This window comes from Panthera leo, chromosome A2 (assembly GCF_018350215.1).
Source record: "Panthera leo isolate Ple1 chromosome A2, P.leo_Ple1_pat1.1, whole genome shotgun sequence".
Classification (NCBI taxonomy): Eukaryota; Metazoa; Chordata; class Mammalia; order Carnivora; family Felidae; genus Panthera; species Panthera leo.
In genome coordinates, this window is record NC_056680.1 from 162,525,061 (window position 1) to 162,541,588 (window position 16,528).

The 16,528-nt window shown below is 44.8% G+C and overlaps 2 protein-coding genes across 8 annotated transcripts in view; both read left to right on the forward strand.

Moving 5' to 3' along the window:
• The window catches only part of GALNTL5 (polypeptide N-acetylgalactosaminyltransferase like 5), a 57,456-nt gene extending 45,580 nt beyond the window's left edge, over positions 1-11,876 (forward strand). For 5 of the 6 annotated variants that reach the window (XM_042927149.1, XM_042927148.1, XM_042927147.1 and 2 more), the window contains 2 exons: positions 8,860-9,009; positions 11,591-11,876. In XM_042927149.1, coding sequence (XP_042783083.1) covers positions 8,860-9,009; positions 11,591-11,746 — 306 coding nt within the window. In that variant the 3' untranslated portion in view covers positions 11,747-11,876. The remainder of the gene's footprint in view (positions 1-8,859; positions 9,010-11,590) is intronic. The other variant, XM_042927151.1, reaches the window with a different exon arrangement.
• A 3,161-nt stretch (positions 11,877-15,037) lies between these two features.
• Positions 15,038-16,528, forward strand: part of GALNT11 (polypeptide N-acetylgalactosaminyltransferase 11) — a 43,016-nt gene continuing 41,525 nt past the window's right edge. Inside the window, exon 1 of one of the 2 annotated variants that reach the window (XM_042927138.1) lies at positions 15,038-15,206. The gene's annotated coding sequence lies outside the window, so the exon portion shown is untranslated. Of the gene's footprint in view, positions 15,207-15,734; positions 15,759-16,528 lie in introns of those variants that run through there. The other variant, XM_042927144.1, reaches the window with a different exon arrangement.

Below are 16,528 nucleotides of genomic sequence, written 5' to 3' on the forward strand. Positions count from 1 at the left end.
TAGGGTCAACGTAGCCGTCATTTAAGGGACACCTCCTATGTGAGGCTCTGCCACATGCTGGGCATTCGGAAGAAGGCACAACCCTCGCCCGTTCATTCATTCGTTCATTTGTTCATTCACTCAACAATACTGAGAACCCGTTATGCGCAAAGGGCTGTGCCTTGTGTGCAATGCAGCCTCATGCAGTGCAAACGTGGCTTCCGATGGCTTGGAGCTTCCATTCTGTTGAAGTAGAGAGATGATTAGGTTGTTTGTTTGTTTTTTAATTTTTTTAATGTTTATTTATTTTTGAGAGACAGAGAGAGACAGCATGAGCAGGAGAGGGCAGAGAGAGAGAGAGAGAGAGAGAGGGAGACCCAGAATCCGAAGCCAGCCCCAGGCTCCGAGCTGTCAGCACAGAGCCTGACGCGGGCTCGAACCCACAAGCCGTGAGATCATGACCTGAGCCGAAGTCAGACACTCAACTGACTGAGCCACCCAGGCGCCCTGATGATTAGGTATTTTTGATACATACAGTGGAGGAGAAGTACAGGGTACCAAGAGATCATATGAGAGGGGAATCTAGACTTGTGTTGAGGGAGGTGTGTATCTTAGATGGCCTTCCCTGCACAAATGGCATGTTTAAGTCATGGGGTGAAGGAGAAACATACGTTTCCTTTGTTTAACAAGTGCTCATCTGTGTGACACGCACTGCTCTGAAATCTTGCAAATATCAACTCAGTCTTCATAATAAACCTGTGAGGTGGGTGCCACCAGGGTCTCCTACTTACAGGGGGAAACTGGGGCTCTGAGCGCTCCAGCAACTTGGCTCAATTCGCAGAACCGGAGGTATATGCCCCAAGCCTATTCTGTCCTGCTTTCCACTATCTACTCAACGGCAGGCCTGGAGACCTCACCAGCTCGGTTCTATTCTAAGTCATTTCTGGAAGCCCCCAAAGCTCTGAATTTGTTTTAGCTGCCCTGACCTCAGTGTTACCGTCACTCGGGAAAGTGGGGATTGGCTGGGTGCCCACGGAGCTGCAGCTTGACCCCCAGCCTCAGGATGGTACTAACCAGGCTTCAGATCTGCACTTTGGTTTCCTGGTGGACTGGAGGCTGGCCTCCAATTGTCCCCAACAGCCTGCGTGGCTTGGCACTCCATCCTGGTGGCCCTAGATGCGGACAAGGTACACTGCTCTGGACCTGGGACCCTGCCATTGACTCCATAGGTTTCCCCAAGGCCCTGTTTCTTTTCTCCCTCCCCTTCTCAGTAACCTCATCCGCATCGTGCCTCAATGACTACATGCCAGTGACATAGTTCTAGCTCCTTCCCAGGTCCTTCTGTGCCAGAAGCTTGCGCATCTCACTGCCTACAGGTTACTCTCCTGTAGGATGTGTGTCCCATAGGCATCCTAACCCCAACGTTTCAAAAGGAGAGCTCTTTCTACTCCCTCGAACCCATTCTTCCTCCCATGGCCCTTTCCTCTTCGGGTGGATAATGTGATGCCCTCTACCCACCCGCAACCATCCAGCCCCCCAGAGTACTTTCTTGGTCTCCAATCTCCCTTTCATGCCCCACTTTCCTTCATCATGTGTGGTTAGATCTAGGTCTAAATCATCACTCATTTCTGTCCACTTTGCTCCTTCCTACCAGCACAGTCCATAGTTACAGCTTTGCTGTAATTATTCAGAAAGGCTTTTTTTTTTTTAATTTTTTTAAACGTTTATTCATTTTTGAGAGACAGAGAGAGACAGAGTGTGAGCCAGGGGAGGGGCAGAGAGAGAGGAACAGAGCGTGAGCAGGGGAGGGGCAAAGAGAGAGGGAGACACAGAATCCCAAGCAGGCTCTGGGCTCCGAGCTGTCAGCAGAGTCCAACACAGGGCAAAATCCTAGAAACTCACAAACCACCAAAACTGAAACAAGAAGAAATAGAAAATTTGAACAGATCCAAAACCAGCAAAGAAACTGAATCAGTAATCAAAAGTCTCCCAACAAACAAGAGTCCTGGGCCGGATGGCTTCCCAGGAGAATTCTACCAGACATTTAAAGAAGAGTTAATACCCATTCTTCTCAAACTGTTCCAAAAACACAAACAAAAAAATAGAAATGGAAGGAAACTTCCAAACTCATTCTATGAAGCCAGCATTGCCTTGACTCCAAAACCAGACAAAGACCTCACTGAAAAGGAGCATTACAGGCCAACACCCCTGATGAACATGGATACAGAAATTCTCAATGATATTAGCAAATTGAATTTAACAGTACATTAAAATTATTATTCACCATGATCAAGTGGGGTTTATTCCTGGGATGCAGGGCTGGTTCAATATCCACAAATCAATCAACATGATACACCACATTAATAAAAGAAAGGATGGGCACTGGGGGGCTCAGTAGGTTGAGCATCCAACTTTGATTCAGGTCATGATCTCACAGCCTGTGAGTTTGAGCCCCACATCAGGCTCTGTGCTGACAGCTCAGAGCTTGGAGCCACTTCAGATTCTGTGTCTCCCCCTCTCTCTCTCTCTGTCCCTTCCCCACTCGTGCCCACTCTTTCTTTCAAAAATAAATCGTAAAAAAAAAGAAGAAAGGATAGGATAAGAACTATATGATCCATCAATAGATGCAGACAAAGCATTTGACAAAATACAGCATCCAGTCTTGATAAAAACCCTCAACAAAATAGAGATAGAGGGAATATACCTCAACATCATAAAGCCATATATGAAAGACCCACAGCTAATATCATCCTCAATGGGGAAAAACAGAGCTTTTCCCCTACAGTAAAGAACAAGACAAGGATGTCCACTCTATTACTATTTAAGATAGTACTGAAAGTCTTACCCTCAGCAATCAGACAACAAAAAGAAATAAAAGGCATCCAAATCAGCAAGGAAGAAGTCAAACCTTCACTATTTGCAGACAACATGATACTCTCTGTAGAAAACCCAAAAGACTCCACCAAAAAAATTGCTAGAATACACTAATTGAGCTAAGTGTCAGGATATAAAATCAATGTGCAGAAATCTGTTGCATTTCTATACACCAATAATAAAGCAGCAGAACAAGAAATTAAGGAATAGATCCCATTTGCACCAAAAACCATGGGAGACGTAGGAATAAACCTAACTAAAGAGAGAAAAGATCTATACTCTGAAAACCATAGAACACTTAGGAAAGAAATTGAAGAAGACACAAATAAATGGAAAAGCATCCCATGCTCATGGATTGGAAGAACAAACGTTGTTAAAATGTCGATACAATGTCTAAGCAATCTACATATTTAATGCAATTCCCATCAAAATACCACCAGTGATGTCTTTCAGGGCTCTAACAAACAACCCCAAAATTTGCATGGGCTCACAAAAGACCTTGAAGAGTCAAAGCAATCCTGAAAAAGAAAAAACCGGAGGCATCACAATTCCAGATTTCAAGCAACATTACAAAGATGTAGTCATCAAGACAGTATGTTACTGGCACAAAAAAGACGCATAGATCAATGGAACAGAACAGAAAACCTAGAAACAGACCCACAACTATATGATCAACTAATATTAGACAAAACGGGAAAGAATATCCAATGATAAAAGACAGTCTCTTTGACAAATGGTGTTGGGAAAACTGGACGGCAATGTGCAGAAGAGTGAACCTGGACCACTTCCTTACACCATACACAAAAATTAAATTCAAAACGGATGAAAGATCAAACTCAACACCCAAAAAAACAAACAATCCAGTGAAGAAATAGGCAAAAGACATGAATAGATACTTCTCCAAAGAAGACATCCAGATGGCCAACCAACACAAAAAATGCTCAACATCACTCATCATCAGGGAAATACAAATCAAAAACACACTGAGATACTGCCTCACACCTGTCAGAATGGCTAATGTTAACAACTCGGGCAACAACAGATGTTGGCAAGGATGCAGAGAAAGAGGATCTCTTTGGCACTGCTGGTGAATGCAAACTGGTGCAGCCAACTCTGGAAAATAGTATGGAGGTTCCTCAAAAAATTAAAAAGAGAACTATCCTATGACCCAGCAATTGCACTACTAGGTATTTATCCACGGGATACAGGTGTGCTGTTTCGAAGGGACACATGCACCCCCATGTTTCTAGCAGCACTATCGACAATAGCCAAAGGATGGAAAGAGCCCAAATGTCCATCGATGGGTGAATGGATAAAGAAGATGTGGTATATATATACAATAGAGTATTACTCGGCAATCAAAAAGAATGAAATCTTGCCATTTCCAACTACGTGGATGGAACTAGGGGGTTTTATGCTAAGCGAAATTAGTCAGAGAAAGACAAATATCATGTGACTTCTCTCATATGAAGACTTTAAGATCCAAAACAGATGAACATAAGGGAAGGGAAGAAAAAATAATATAAAAACAGGGAGGGGGACAAAACATAAAAGACTCTTAAATATAGAGAACAAACAGAGGGTTGCTGGAGGGATTGTGGGAGGGGGGATGGTCTAAATGGGTAAGGGGCATTAAGGAATCTACTCCTGAAATCATTGTTGCACTGTATGCTAACTAACTTGGATGTAAATTTAAAAAACATATTAAATAAAAATAGCAAAAAAAAAAAAATGATGAAAGACCTAAATGTGAGACCAGAAACCATCAAAATCCTAGAGGAGAACACAGGCAGCAGCCTCTTTGACGTTGGCTGGAGTAACTTCTTGCTAGACACGTCACCAAAGGCAAGGGGAAAAAAAAACAGACATGAACTACTGGGACCTCATCAAGATCAAAAAGCTTCTGCACAGTGAAGGAAACAATGAACAAAACTAAAAGGCAGCCTACAGAATGGGAGGAGATATTTGCAAAAGGCATATTGGAAAAAGGGTTAGTATCCAAAATAAAGAACTTAACGAACTCAACACCCAAAAAACAAATAACCCAGTTAATAAATGGGCAGAAGACATGGATAGACGGTTTTCCAAAAAAGACATCTAGATGGCTAACAGACACATGAAAAGATGTTCAGTATCACTCATCAGTGAAATACAAATCAAAACCATGATGGGACACCACCTCACGCCTGTCAGAATGGCTAAAATTAATAACACAAGAAATAACAGGTGTTGGTGAGGATGTGGAGAAAGGGGAACCCTCTTGCCCTATTGGTGGGAATTCAAGCTGGTGCAGCCACTCTGGAGAACAGTGTGGAGGCTCCTCAAGAAACTAAAAATAGAACTATCCTGGAGGCTCCTCAAGAAACTAAAAATAGAACTATTCTAGAGGTGCCTGGGTGGCTCATTCGGTTAAGCATCTACTTGGACTCAGGTCATGATCTCATGGTTCGTGCATTCGAGCCCTGCATCGGGCTCTGTGCTGACAACTCGGAGCCTGGAGCCTGTTTGGAATTCTGTCTCTGTCTTTCTCTCTCTCTCTCTCTCTCTCTTCCCCTCCCCTGCTCATGCTCTCTCTCTCTCTCTCTCTCTCTCTCTCGAAAAGAAAAGAACTACTCTATGATCCAGCAATTGTACTGTTAGGAATTTACCCAAAGGTTACAAAAATACAGATTTGAATGGGTATATGCAGCCCAATGTCCGTGCTATCAACAATAGCCAAACTATGGAGAGAGCCCAAATGTCCATTGACTGATGAATGGATAAAGAAGATGTGGTATACACACACACACACACACACACACACACACACACACGATGGAATATTACTCAGCCATCAAAAGTAATGAAATTTTACCATTTGCAATGACATGGATGGAGCTAGAATGTATTATGCTAAGCAAAATAAGTCAATGAGAGAAAGACAAATACCATATGATTTCACTCATGTGGAATTTAAGAAACAAAACAGATGGACATATGGGGAAGGGGGGAAGAGAAGAGAGGGAAATAAATCACAAGAGACTCTTAATGATAGAGAACAAACTGTGGGTTGACGGAGGGAGGTGGGTTGGAGATGGGCTAGATGGTGACAGGTACTCAGGAGGGCACTTGTTGGGATGAGCACTGGGTGTTGTACGTGAGTGATGAATTGCTGAAACCGATACTGCACTGGATGTTAACTAAAATTTAAATTAAAAACAATATGAAAAATAAAAACTCTAAACACTTTACAGGTATCAAGTTATGTGATGCTCATAACAACCCCATGAGGTAGGTACTGTTATTCTCACTTTCCCGATGAGGAAACTGAGACACAAATGCATTGAGAAGAACAAACACATGAGCCCTATGAAGGTTAGGCAACGTTGCTATAGCTTCCTTCAATTTGATTTTCAAGGAAGGTTTTTGATAAAAATTTTTACTCTGGTACCTCTTTTATCACTTTGATTACTTTGATTTTCTATTCTGCACTCATGGCCAGAGTTCTTTTCCAATAAAGAGACATTTCGGGGCGCCTGGGTGGTTCAGTCGGTTGAGTGTTCGACTTCGGATCAGGTTGTGATCTCGCGGTTCGTGGGTTCAAGCCCCGCGTCGAGCTCTGTGCTGACAGCTCGGAGCCTGGAGCCCGCTTCAGATTCTGTGTCTCCGTCTCTCTCTGCCCCTTCCCTGCTCAGTGTCTCTTTCTCTCATGCTCTCGCTCTCTCTCAAAAGTAAACATTAAAAAAATTTTTTTAAACATTTCAAACATGTAAGAATATACCAAAAATAATAAACAGTGCTGTTTGCAGTCTAGTTATTGAACAGATATTCATGATTTTCCAAATTTTGTTAGGTTCTCACTTGAAAAAAAAGAATAGGACATTATAGCCAGTAGCAGTTGGCTTTGGCTGTATAACAAAGCACCCCCAAATGGTAACTTAAATGAGCAACTATGTAGTTCTCAGCTTCAGATGAAAATGAGATCCAGAGAGGAAGGGTCTGATCATAAACATGGGGCAGATATGATAAAAGAACCTAATTCTTCAGAGTTCTGATCTAAGGGTTTTCCTAAGGAAAACGAATTCCATCGATATTTTTCTCGACATTCTGAGGGGCTATTTCCGGCTATTTCTAACGAACTCTAGAGGTAAGGGGGTCATTACATCTCAGTGTTATGTCAGAAGTTTCATTTTCTTAAAAATTTTTTAAATATTTATTTTTGAGAGGCAGAGTGTGAGCGGGGGAGGGACAGAGAGAGAGGGAGACACAGAATCCCAAGTAGGCTCCAGGCTCCAGGCTCTGAGCTGTCAGCACAGAGCCCAACGCAGAGCTCGAACCCACGAGCCACGAGATCATGACCTGAGCCGAAGTTGGATGCCCAACCGACTGAGCCACCCAGGTGCCCCAGAAGTTTCATTTTCTTAAACAGAATCCCTTCTGACTACTCAAGTGATATGTGTCACCCTAAGTATTGCTCTCATAAGCAAGTCTGAGTATTTGTTTCAGTGAAAGCCTTATTTCCTAAATGATTAGATGGAGTTTATTAAAAAGTGTCTATAAAGCTGGGATGTATGATCTTGATCAGTCAGAACAGTGATTCTCATTCTAATGTGACCAAAATCACCTGAAGACCAGGTTAAAATGCAAATCACTGGGCCCAGCCCCACAGTTCCTGATTCATTAGGGCTGGATGGGCCCGAGGCTTTTGCATTTTGAAGTTCCCGAGTGATAGGATGCTTTTAGTTGGCGAACCATGCAAGGATCACTGAATCAGAGTCAACTAGGAAGTCATGGCTAATATACTGTGAGATACGTAAGCGGTGTGTACATGATTTATACTATAAGCACATTCTTTGTGTTATTATTTATAATACTAAAAATTGGAAAGTACCAAAATATCCAAACAATACAAAACTTTTAAAATAACCTCACATAACTTTTTAAAAATGTTTCTTTTTGAGAGAGAGAGAGAGAGAGCAAGGGAGGGGCAGAGAAAGAGAGAATCCCAAGCAGGCTCCACACTGATATTGCAGAGCCCGATGTGGGGCTTGAACCCATGAACTGTGAGATCATGACCTGACCTGAAATCCAGAGTCGGATGCTTAACCGACTGAGCCACCCAGGCGCCCCATAACTTCACATAGCTTTTAATGAAAAAACCACAAGTTATCTCAATGTTGTGTATACATGTGTGTAAGAACAGGGGACCTGGGTTAAATAGTGACCTACCAAGCATTAGGACAAGAAGTGATCTTTATTTTCTTCTGTGTGATTTTCGACATTTGCTGATTTTTCAAAGGTCATAGTTTACTTTTGTGTAGTAAAGACTTTGTTAAAAATAAGCATTATAGGGGCGCCTGGGTGGCTCAGTCGGTTAAGTGTCCGACTTCGGCTCAGGTCATGATCTCGTGGTTCGTGAGTTCAAGCCCCGCATCAGGCTCTGTGCTGATGGCTCAGAGCCTGGAGCCTGTTTCAGATTCTGTGTCTCCCTCTCTCTCTGACCCTCCCCCATTCATGCTCTGTCTCTCTCTGTCTCAAAAGTAAATAAACGTTAAAAAAAAAATTAAAAAAAAAAAGCATTATAAGTGTGTTAAGTACAGAACACATGAATCATCGAATTTAGCCATTTCTCTCATTACCTGTTGACATCCAGCAATACTTAATTATTCTCAGAGTATTCTTGAGGATACCTTAGGACAAAATAGCCCGCCACTTTTCCTACGTAAGCAGCCTCGGAACTGGTCACGTATGAGGGAGACAGAATCACTTAGCATTCGGGGTGTTGGCTCTGAGGTCAGACCTCCTGACCTTAAACTCTGTTCGGTGTCACTGGGCAAGCTTCTTCGCCAATATACGTATTCATTTCTTTATCCGTAAAATGGGGATAGTCACCGGACCTATATTATAGGGCTGTTAGGATTAAATAAACAACTTAAGATATGTTAGCTATTGCTATGGTTGTGAAAAAAACTTCAGCAGTTGCTTCGTACCAGCACACATACGTCAATGTTGTCTGTTTTCGTCTAGATCTGGATGTGTGGAGGCCAACTCTTTGTACTCCCCTGCTCGCGGGTAGGACACATCAGTAAGCAGCGCTTTCCAAACCAACCTGAGTTTGCAGAAGCCATGACATATAACAGTCTCAGACTGGCGCACGTTTGGCTGGATGAATACAAGGTGAGGGAAAGGTCTCTGATTTGGAAAGACAAGCAAGAATACAGAACGGGGCTTGGTCCCCAGGAACCCGTTCCTGCCTTTCCAGATAACAAGCTTCCTTAAATTTTTGGCACACCTTCAACCCCTCATCCACCTTCCCCAGACCCTATTCTCAATTAGTTCATTCGAACCCACTACACTTGAACGTTCCTTTGTATTTCAATTGCTGGGGAAACTCAAGTTTCTCAGAAGTAAATTCATCAACCCAGGAAGTTTGTTTTGTTTGTTTGGCCCAGATCTATGTCCCTCCCGCCCCCCACCCTGTGGGGATCCCCCCTCTGAAGCAAACATCTCCCGCTGTTCCCATCCCCACAGGCAATTCTTTAGATTCTCTTCCTCTGGTACCAAGTTCCCAAGGGTGCGGCTACTGTGGTCTGGGGACCACGCGAGAGACTTCACTACCTCTCTTCTACCGACAGTCGATTTCTCTATCAGAGCTAGACCCCTTCATCTGCAAGTCTCCCCAAGGCTGCAGCCCCTGGCCAGGACCTAAAAGGGTGCACACACAGAGAACATGTAGCCATGGCCCCATTTGAACTTGAAAGGTGTCCCTCCAGGATCCACACACAAACATAGACAGCAGTAGCCCCAAGACCTCCTTTCGGATATATGGGGAGAAAAATGGGAGAACTTGCTGTGATGTTATATGTCCTGGTTCCAATCTAATATTTCTTTATCATTTTAAATTATAAAAGGAGTAATAGTCTTTTTTGAAAACGTCAATATTTCTACATGGCCGTTTAGATTGGCAAAAATGTCAAACGTCTGGTAGGACCAAGTATTGGCAAACACAGGAATTCTCAGACACGGCTGGTGGGAGTATTATTACAAACTCACTTTGGAAAACAGTTTGGCAAAGTCGAGTAAAGATCATGAGTATCCCATGACCCAGCAATTCCATTCTGTGTGCACACCACAGAAAGGCACGCCTTTGGGCAACCAGAAGAATGGTTGTCCATTCTTCTGGCTGCCCAAACAAGAATGTTTAGAACATCTAAACAACATCTAAACAAGAATGTTTAGAAACAGCATGGTGGATGTGAGCCCAAACAAAACACAGCCCAGCTGCTCATCAAGAGCAGAATGGATAAATGGGTCATATTTAGCTGATTTAATTCTATACAGCCATGAAAATTACCCAACTGGAGATATACACACAACGGTACAGTAAATCTTAAATCTTGCTGGGGGTACCTGAGTGTCTCAGTCGGTAAAGCATCCAACTCTTGACCTTGACTCGGATCTCGATCTCATAGTCGTGAGTTCGAGCCCTGCACTGGACTGGGCGTGAGGCCTACAGGGGCGCCTGGGTGGCTCGGTCGGTTGAGCGTCCGACTTCGGCTCAGGTCATGATCTCGAGGTCTGTGAGTTTGAGCCCCGCGTCGGGCTCTGTGCTGACGGCTCGGAGCCTGGAGCCTGCTTCGGATCCTGTGTCTCCCTCTCTCTCTGCCCCTCCCCGCTATTCTCTGTCTCTCTCTGTGTCAAAAATAAATACAACAGTAAAAAAATTTTTTTTAAAATAAATAAATAAAAACAGACATCATGGTGAACAAAAGCAGCCCAACGCAATATACTGATTTATTCCATGTCTATATGTTAAAAGTGAGTAAAATTAAGGCATACAATTTATGTATTCATAATTAGATAGCAAAGCTAAAAGGAAAAGCAAAGACGTGAATACATAATCATGATAACATTTAAAGGTTTTTCATGTTTAAAAAAATTTTTTTCTTAACGTTTACTTATTTTTGAGAGAGAGAAAGAGAGACAGAGTGCAAGCAGGGGAGGGGCAGAGAGAGAGGGAGACACAGAACGGAGTTCTGCTTTCAAGGAGGCTTTGGTCTCTTTAGGACAGCTCTTTGAATACAGGGCAGGCTGAATCCATTAGACTTTTGTACTCAGTACTATCTTAAATCCAGAGCGCGTAGAAGACTAACCAGGTGATAACAATGGCCAATGCTGATGTGACACCCTGTGTCAGCCTGCGTTTACCCAGTGCTCCGTACGTATTAAAGTGTTCAGTCCTCAGGACAACCTCATGAGGGTGAGGGCAAAGGTCACAGAACAAATGACAGAGCAAGAATTTGAACCCGGGCTGTCTCCCCCCACAGTCCATTTGCCCTAAGCCACGACACCATCTCTCATTTCTGAAACCACGGAAGTGTTGATGGGGACCAGGGAGGGAGGGTTTTCCTGGAGTATTGAGAGAGCAAGAGAAAGGAGACATACAACAATAGGTGGCTGTGATTCTTGGGCTCCTAAGAAGCAGGACCCAACCTTCCTGGATCCCACTACACCACCTCTGTGTTGTGGTTCATCACAACACATCCTGCAAATATGTGCAGAGTGAGTGAATTCCAGGCACCACGTGGGTCTCTGCCCACACCGTATGGATGAAATTGGAAGATATTTTGTTCTGTTTTTGGTTTTGTTTTTTTTTTTTTTAGTTCAGGTGATGAAAATATACACTGCTATGTTAGATACGATTTGATTACCAAAGATTTGTTTGGTTTTAATGAAATTACTCTCTATTTCCATTTAGGAGCAGTTTTTTTTACGAAGACCTGGCCTGAAATCTGTTGCCTATGGAAACATTAGCGAGCGTGTTGAATTAAGGAAACGATTGGGTTGCAAATCATTTCAGTGGTATTTGGATAATGTCTTCCCAGAACTGGAGGCATCTGAGGGCAGCAGATGAAACACAAATAAGTCATTTTCATTAAAAAAGGGTTAAAAAACCCCTATGTCTTCAACATAGAGGAGAAAAGTCCAGAACATCAAGAAATTGTGTGAAATGCAGTAAGAAATACAACCAGAGTGCTCTAGAATAAGAGTGCCTTTCTGTCTTGCTTTGATGATAGTTTGTTACACGTCACTGAATTTCTGGGGTGGCAAAACCGTGAACATTAGAAATATACGCTGTCACACAGCGCAAACTATCACACCATTGATTGAGGTGAAGTGTATTGTCTCTAGAATTTGCCTAACTCGCTTGGTCCCGTTAAACCACAGGGGATGCTCCACTCTGGGAGGCTTTGTCCATTCCTACTCTAGAACTCGGAAAGACGTTCACAGAGAGCCTTGGTTGACACGTGCCAACGTTGGCTCAACTGTGTCTAGCTCCTTTTCTTGCTGCTAGTGTCGATTTTGGTGATTTCTTGCTTGCTTGGGTTCCTGAGTTCCAGATGTCCCGTCCACTTGCCTTGGTGGCCCAGTCCAGTCCTGTAGACCAGCCTTGTTGTCTGTGGCTGTCAGTCCCTTTGTCACTTGGAGACAGTCCCCCTGCCTTGCTTCTGGTTTTGCCTTGTTCCTATTTCTCCCCTCCTATGGCTCTGGCCTACAGTTGTCCTAACACTTCTTGCATTCTGCACTTTGTTGATGATTGATTTTCTGACTCAGACCTGTTTAGCTGGGATTGGGGGAAGGAGTGGCTAGGCTCCCTATCTACCCTGTGTGAACACACTCCCGAATGTCTAAAGTACTTCTCTTGGGTTAGAGGGATGGCTGTTGTGTTCACCCTGGTGAAGGTGGCTAGAGAGGGGAAACCTATTTGATTCACAAAGACAAGGAGAAAATGAGGGGAAGAACACACTGAAAGGAATAAAAGGACTAGGGGAGACTTAGGGTGGGATCACTAAACCTAGCCTACGTTGAAGAAAATAGAAGCTAGTTTTTATAGCAGGAAACAACTTATCTATTGTGCTCAATCAATAATTGAGTGGTTGGTTATCTAGGGCTAGGTATCCTTCTAAGTGAGGGAGCAGGAAAACATCTCTCCCTTCATGGAACTTGTATTCTTTGGGATAATCTACATAATGTGAAGATGAAAGAACCAGTGTATAATCTCTTTTTACATATGTATTTTAGCAAGATACTCTATAAAATCTATTGATAGATAGACATCGGGAGACCTGGGCTCAGATATTACAGATGGCCAGGGTATCTTGATTGAGACTTTAAAAAGTCAATCTGGCAATACAAAATAAGCACCACATTATGATTTTGTTCTTGGCCCATTTTTATACCATCTCTGCCTCTAGAAAGCAATAGAAATGATTATAATAAACCCATGAGTCTATTAAAATTAGTGTAAAGTACAAAACAAATCTTTAACAGGAGAAAAGAATTCTAGGATAAATACTAGAGAGTAAATATAAGAGTATCATCTTGAAATAACTTTTTCTAGTTTTGAAAGTTGAGAATAATTGTTTTCTTTGGTAAGCATAACAGAGGATGCTATAAATTCCATCTTTGCAAAAAAAAAAAAAAAAAAAAAAAGAAATGTTCTTAGAGTCATAAAAAACCCAACATCAAAGTATTTGGTGTGATTGAAAGGAAATCTACATTAGCCTGTAGGTGGCAACTTTTTATTTCAGGTGGAAACTTAAAAATCTGATTTATTTTTTTTTTATTTTTTTAAATTTTTTTTTTTCAACGTTTTTTATTTATTTTTGGGACAGAGAGAGACAGAGCATGAACGGGGGAGGGTCAGAGAGAGAGGGAGACACAGAATCGGAAACAGGCTCCAGGCTCCGAGCCATCAGCCCAGAGCCTGACGCGGGGCTCGAACTCACAGACCGCGAGATCGTGACCTGGCTGAAGTCGGACGCTTAACCGACTGCGCCACCCAGGCGCCCCAAAAATCTGATTTATGTTCTGGAGCTAATTGAGGAATATTTGCTAACCCTCTCAAAGCTTTTCTTAAAACACAGTTTTTGGTATGATCAAATGCTCAGACAAGCCCTAAAGTAAGCCTGGGAGTTCTGTAGCTAAAGCAGACATCTAGGAGTTTAGCCTAACATACACCTGCGTGAAAATTGAGCTCCCATTATGTTCCATACTCTGCGGTAAGTACTCTTCCTTGATTATCTCATTTCACTCACACAGCTTTGTAAAATAGGCCCTATTGTCATGCCCATTTCATAGACGAGAAAACCAAAGTTAGATTTGTCCAGGGTTGGGTTGCCAGTGTTAGCAAATACAAATGCAGGATGCTCTGTATTTGAAATTTGAATTACGGATATGCAACATTTTGCTGTATTTCACATATTCCACGGAACATACTTACACTAAAACATTGTTGTTTCTCTGAAATCACATTTCAGGTCATCGTGGATTTCATCTGGTAACTTCATCTAGGGGCAAACTAACACAGCCCATACACTAGCAGGATCCGCCCAGTCTCTGAGACTCTGGGTTGAACCACATTACACTGCAAAGAGCATTTTAGTGTCATTCTTCACAACGGTCAAACTGGAGCTCTCCCCAAACCTCAAATGCTAGAAGTATACCATTATACATCAATTTGCTAGACTAGGATATACACCCACCCAAACCCTTTAAAATAACAGCTAGGAAAAAAATCCGTTGAAGACCCATCAGAATGGCACACATTTAAACATCTGACGCTATCAAAGGTCGGGAGAAGGTGCAGTAACGGAAGCTCTCTGGCACTGACCGTTCCCTACGGCGCCGATTTCAAACTTAGGTTGTATGCGAATCACGCGGAGATCTTGGTAAAATGCAGACTTCCCTTCCTAGGTAGGTCCGCACGGGGCTTAAGATTCAGCAGTTGTAACAAGCCCCCGGCGACACTGGCGGCGCTGCGGCCAAGGTCGCACGGGAGCCCCGCACCCCTGCACTCCTCCCACCGGCGCGTGCGGTCGGTCTCCCCACGGCTTCTCGGGGGCGTGCACCGCAAAGCCTTCACACCTGAACCCACGTGTCTTTTATCACAACGGAGCTTGAACATCGTTTTAAAACGTATAAGCCCACTTGTCCTTAACGAGGCCTTTTTATACGAGAAGAAACCCGAAGGCTGCCCGTCACAGACCCTCAAGGCTCTAGCCCAAACCGCAGCCTCGACAGCGCCCGGCACCTCGCCGCGGCCGCTGGGCGCCCACGCCGGGCGAGCCGGGTGACGTCACTCCCGCGCGCGCGGGGGGCGGGGCCTTCCGTCACGTGGCCCCAGGGGCACGCGCGCTCGGGCCGAGACTGCGGCGCGGGCACTGGGCGAGCCCGCGGCCGCCAGAGCGCCCGGTGCAGCGTTTCCTTCGGGCCCGCTGCGGCTCATGCGGCTCGGACCCGGGCTGTGGCGGGAGAGAAGATGCCACGGCCCGAGTCCCAGAAGGCCGGGATCCTGCGCTGCCGGCGTCGGGGTGAGTAGCGCGCGGCCGGCCTCGGCGGCGTCTGAGCCCGCGCGGCCTCCGTCGTCCCCTCGGCGCCTCGGGCGAGCTGCTCCGGCGCGCGGCCCCGAGGCCCCGAGGGCCGGCGGCCGCGCCCGCCGCCGGCTGCCGTGTCGGGCCTGCGGGCGCGGCGTCCGGCCCCGCGAGCTCGGCCCCGCGGGGACAGGCTGTTGGCGGCGTCACCGCCCGCGGGTCCCGGCGCGCTCCTGCGGGCGAGGGCTGCAGCCGCGCGGGGGCTCGCGGAGCCGTGGGCCCGGGGCTCCCGCCGCTCTTTTCCCAAAACGGAGGCCGGAGCCCTGCGGCTCAGCCTTCGAAGCAGAGCTAGCGGGGCCGCAGAAGTGAGAACGGAAAGTCGCAGCCGGGAGCGCCGCAGAGGGGAGGAGTGAACAGAGCACCCGCCCCGCCGCTCCCCCCCCCGCCCCTCCCTCTCCCCCCGCTCCCCCCCGCTCCCCCCCGCTTCCACCGGGTCCAAGTCGCTCGCGTTTCCCCTGAAAGGCGTAAAAACTTTCTCCTTTTTTTCCTGCGGTAATTGACCGAGGCCACATGTGGGATTTGGTGGATGTGCCTCTCGTTTCTCTTTTCCTTTTCTTTGCAAATATACTCGTTGGAGAAATTGGGTTGTCTTATATAGTTTACTACATTCCTGAAATCCATGCAGTTTGCGTAAAACGTAAAAATACCAAGTCCCTGCCTTCCAGGTCTGATAGACTGCTTCCTTTGAGGAATATTAACATACGTGTGATTTTTTGTTTTGTTTTGTTTTTTTAACCATCAGAGAAGATTGGGGTCAGCATTCTTTTTTGCTTTGGGTTATGAAAGCAGTTGTTTGGTTGGTCGGTTTTCCAAATATAAAATGAAATTACAACTTTGTGCTTTAAAAAAAAAATATATTTATTTTGGAGAGAGAGACAGAGCACGAACAGGGGAGGGGCAGAAAGGGAGGGAGACACAGAATCCGAAGCGGGCTCCAGGCTGAGCTGTCAGCACAGAGTCCCAAGGCGGGGCCAAACCCACGAACCCCAAGATCATGACCTGAGTTGATGGTTAACCGACTGAGCTACCCAGGCGCCCCTGAACGTGCTTTTCACAGTATTATTGTGCACCAGGATATTCTGTTGTCACTCTCCTCCCCCAAATCATGGAGTAGACCTGACTTTTCAGTGTCTGTGTGTTTATTCCACTCACTTTTTCCCGTGTATCCAGAAGTACTATGTCTTGAAATATGATCTGCTTTAAGAAAAATGGAAAAATCTTACCTACTTTAAGAGAGATGATACATACCTTCAATATGTATC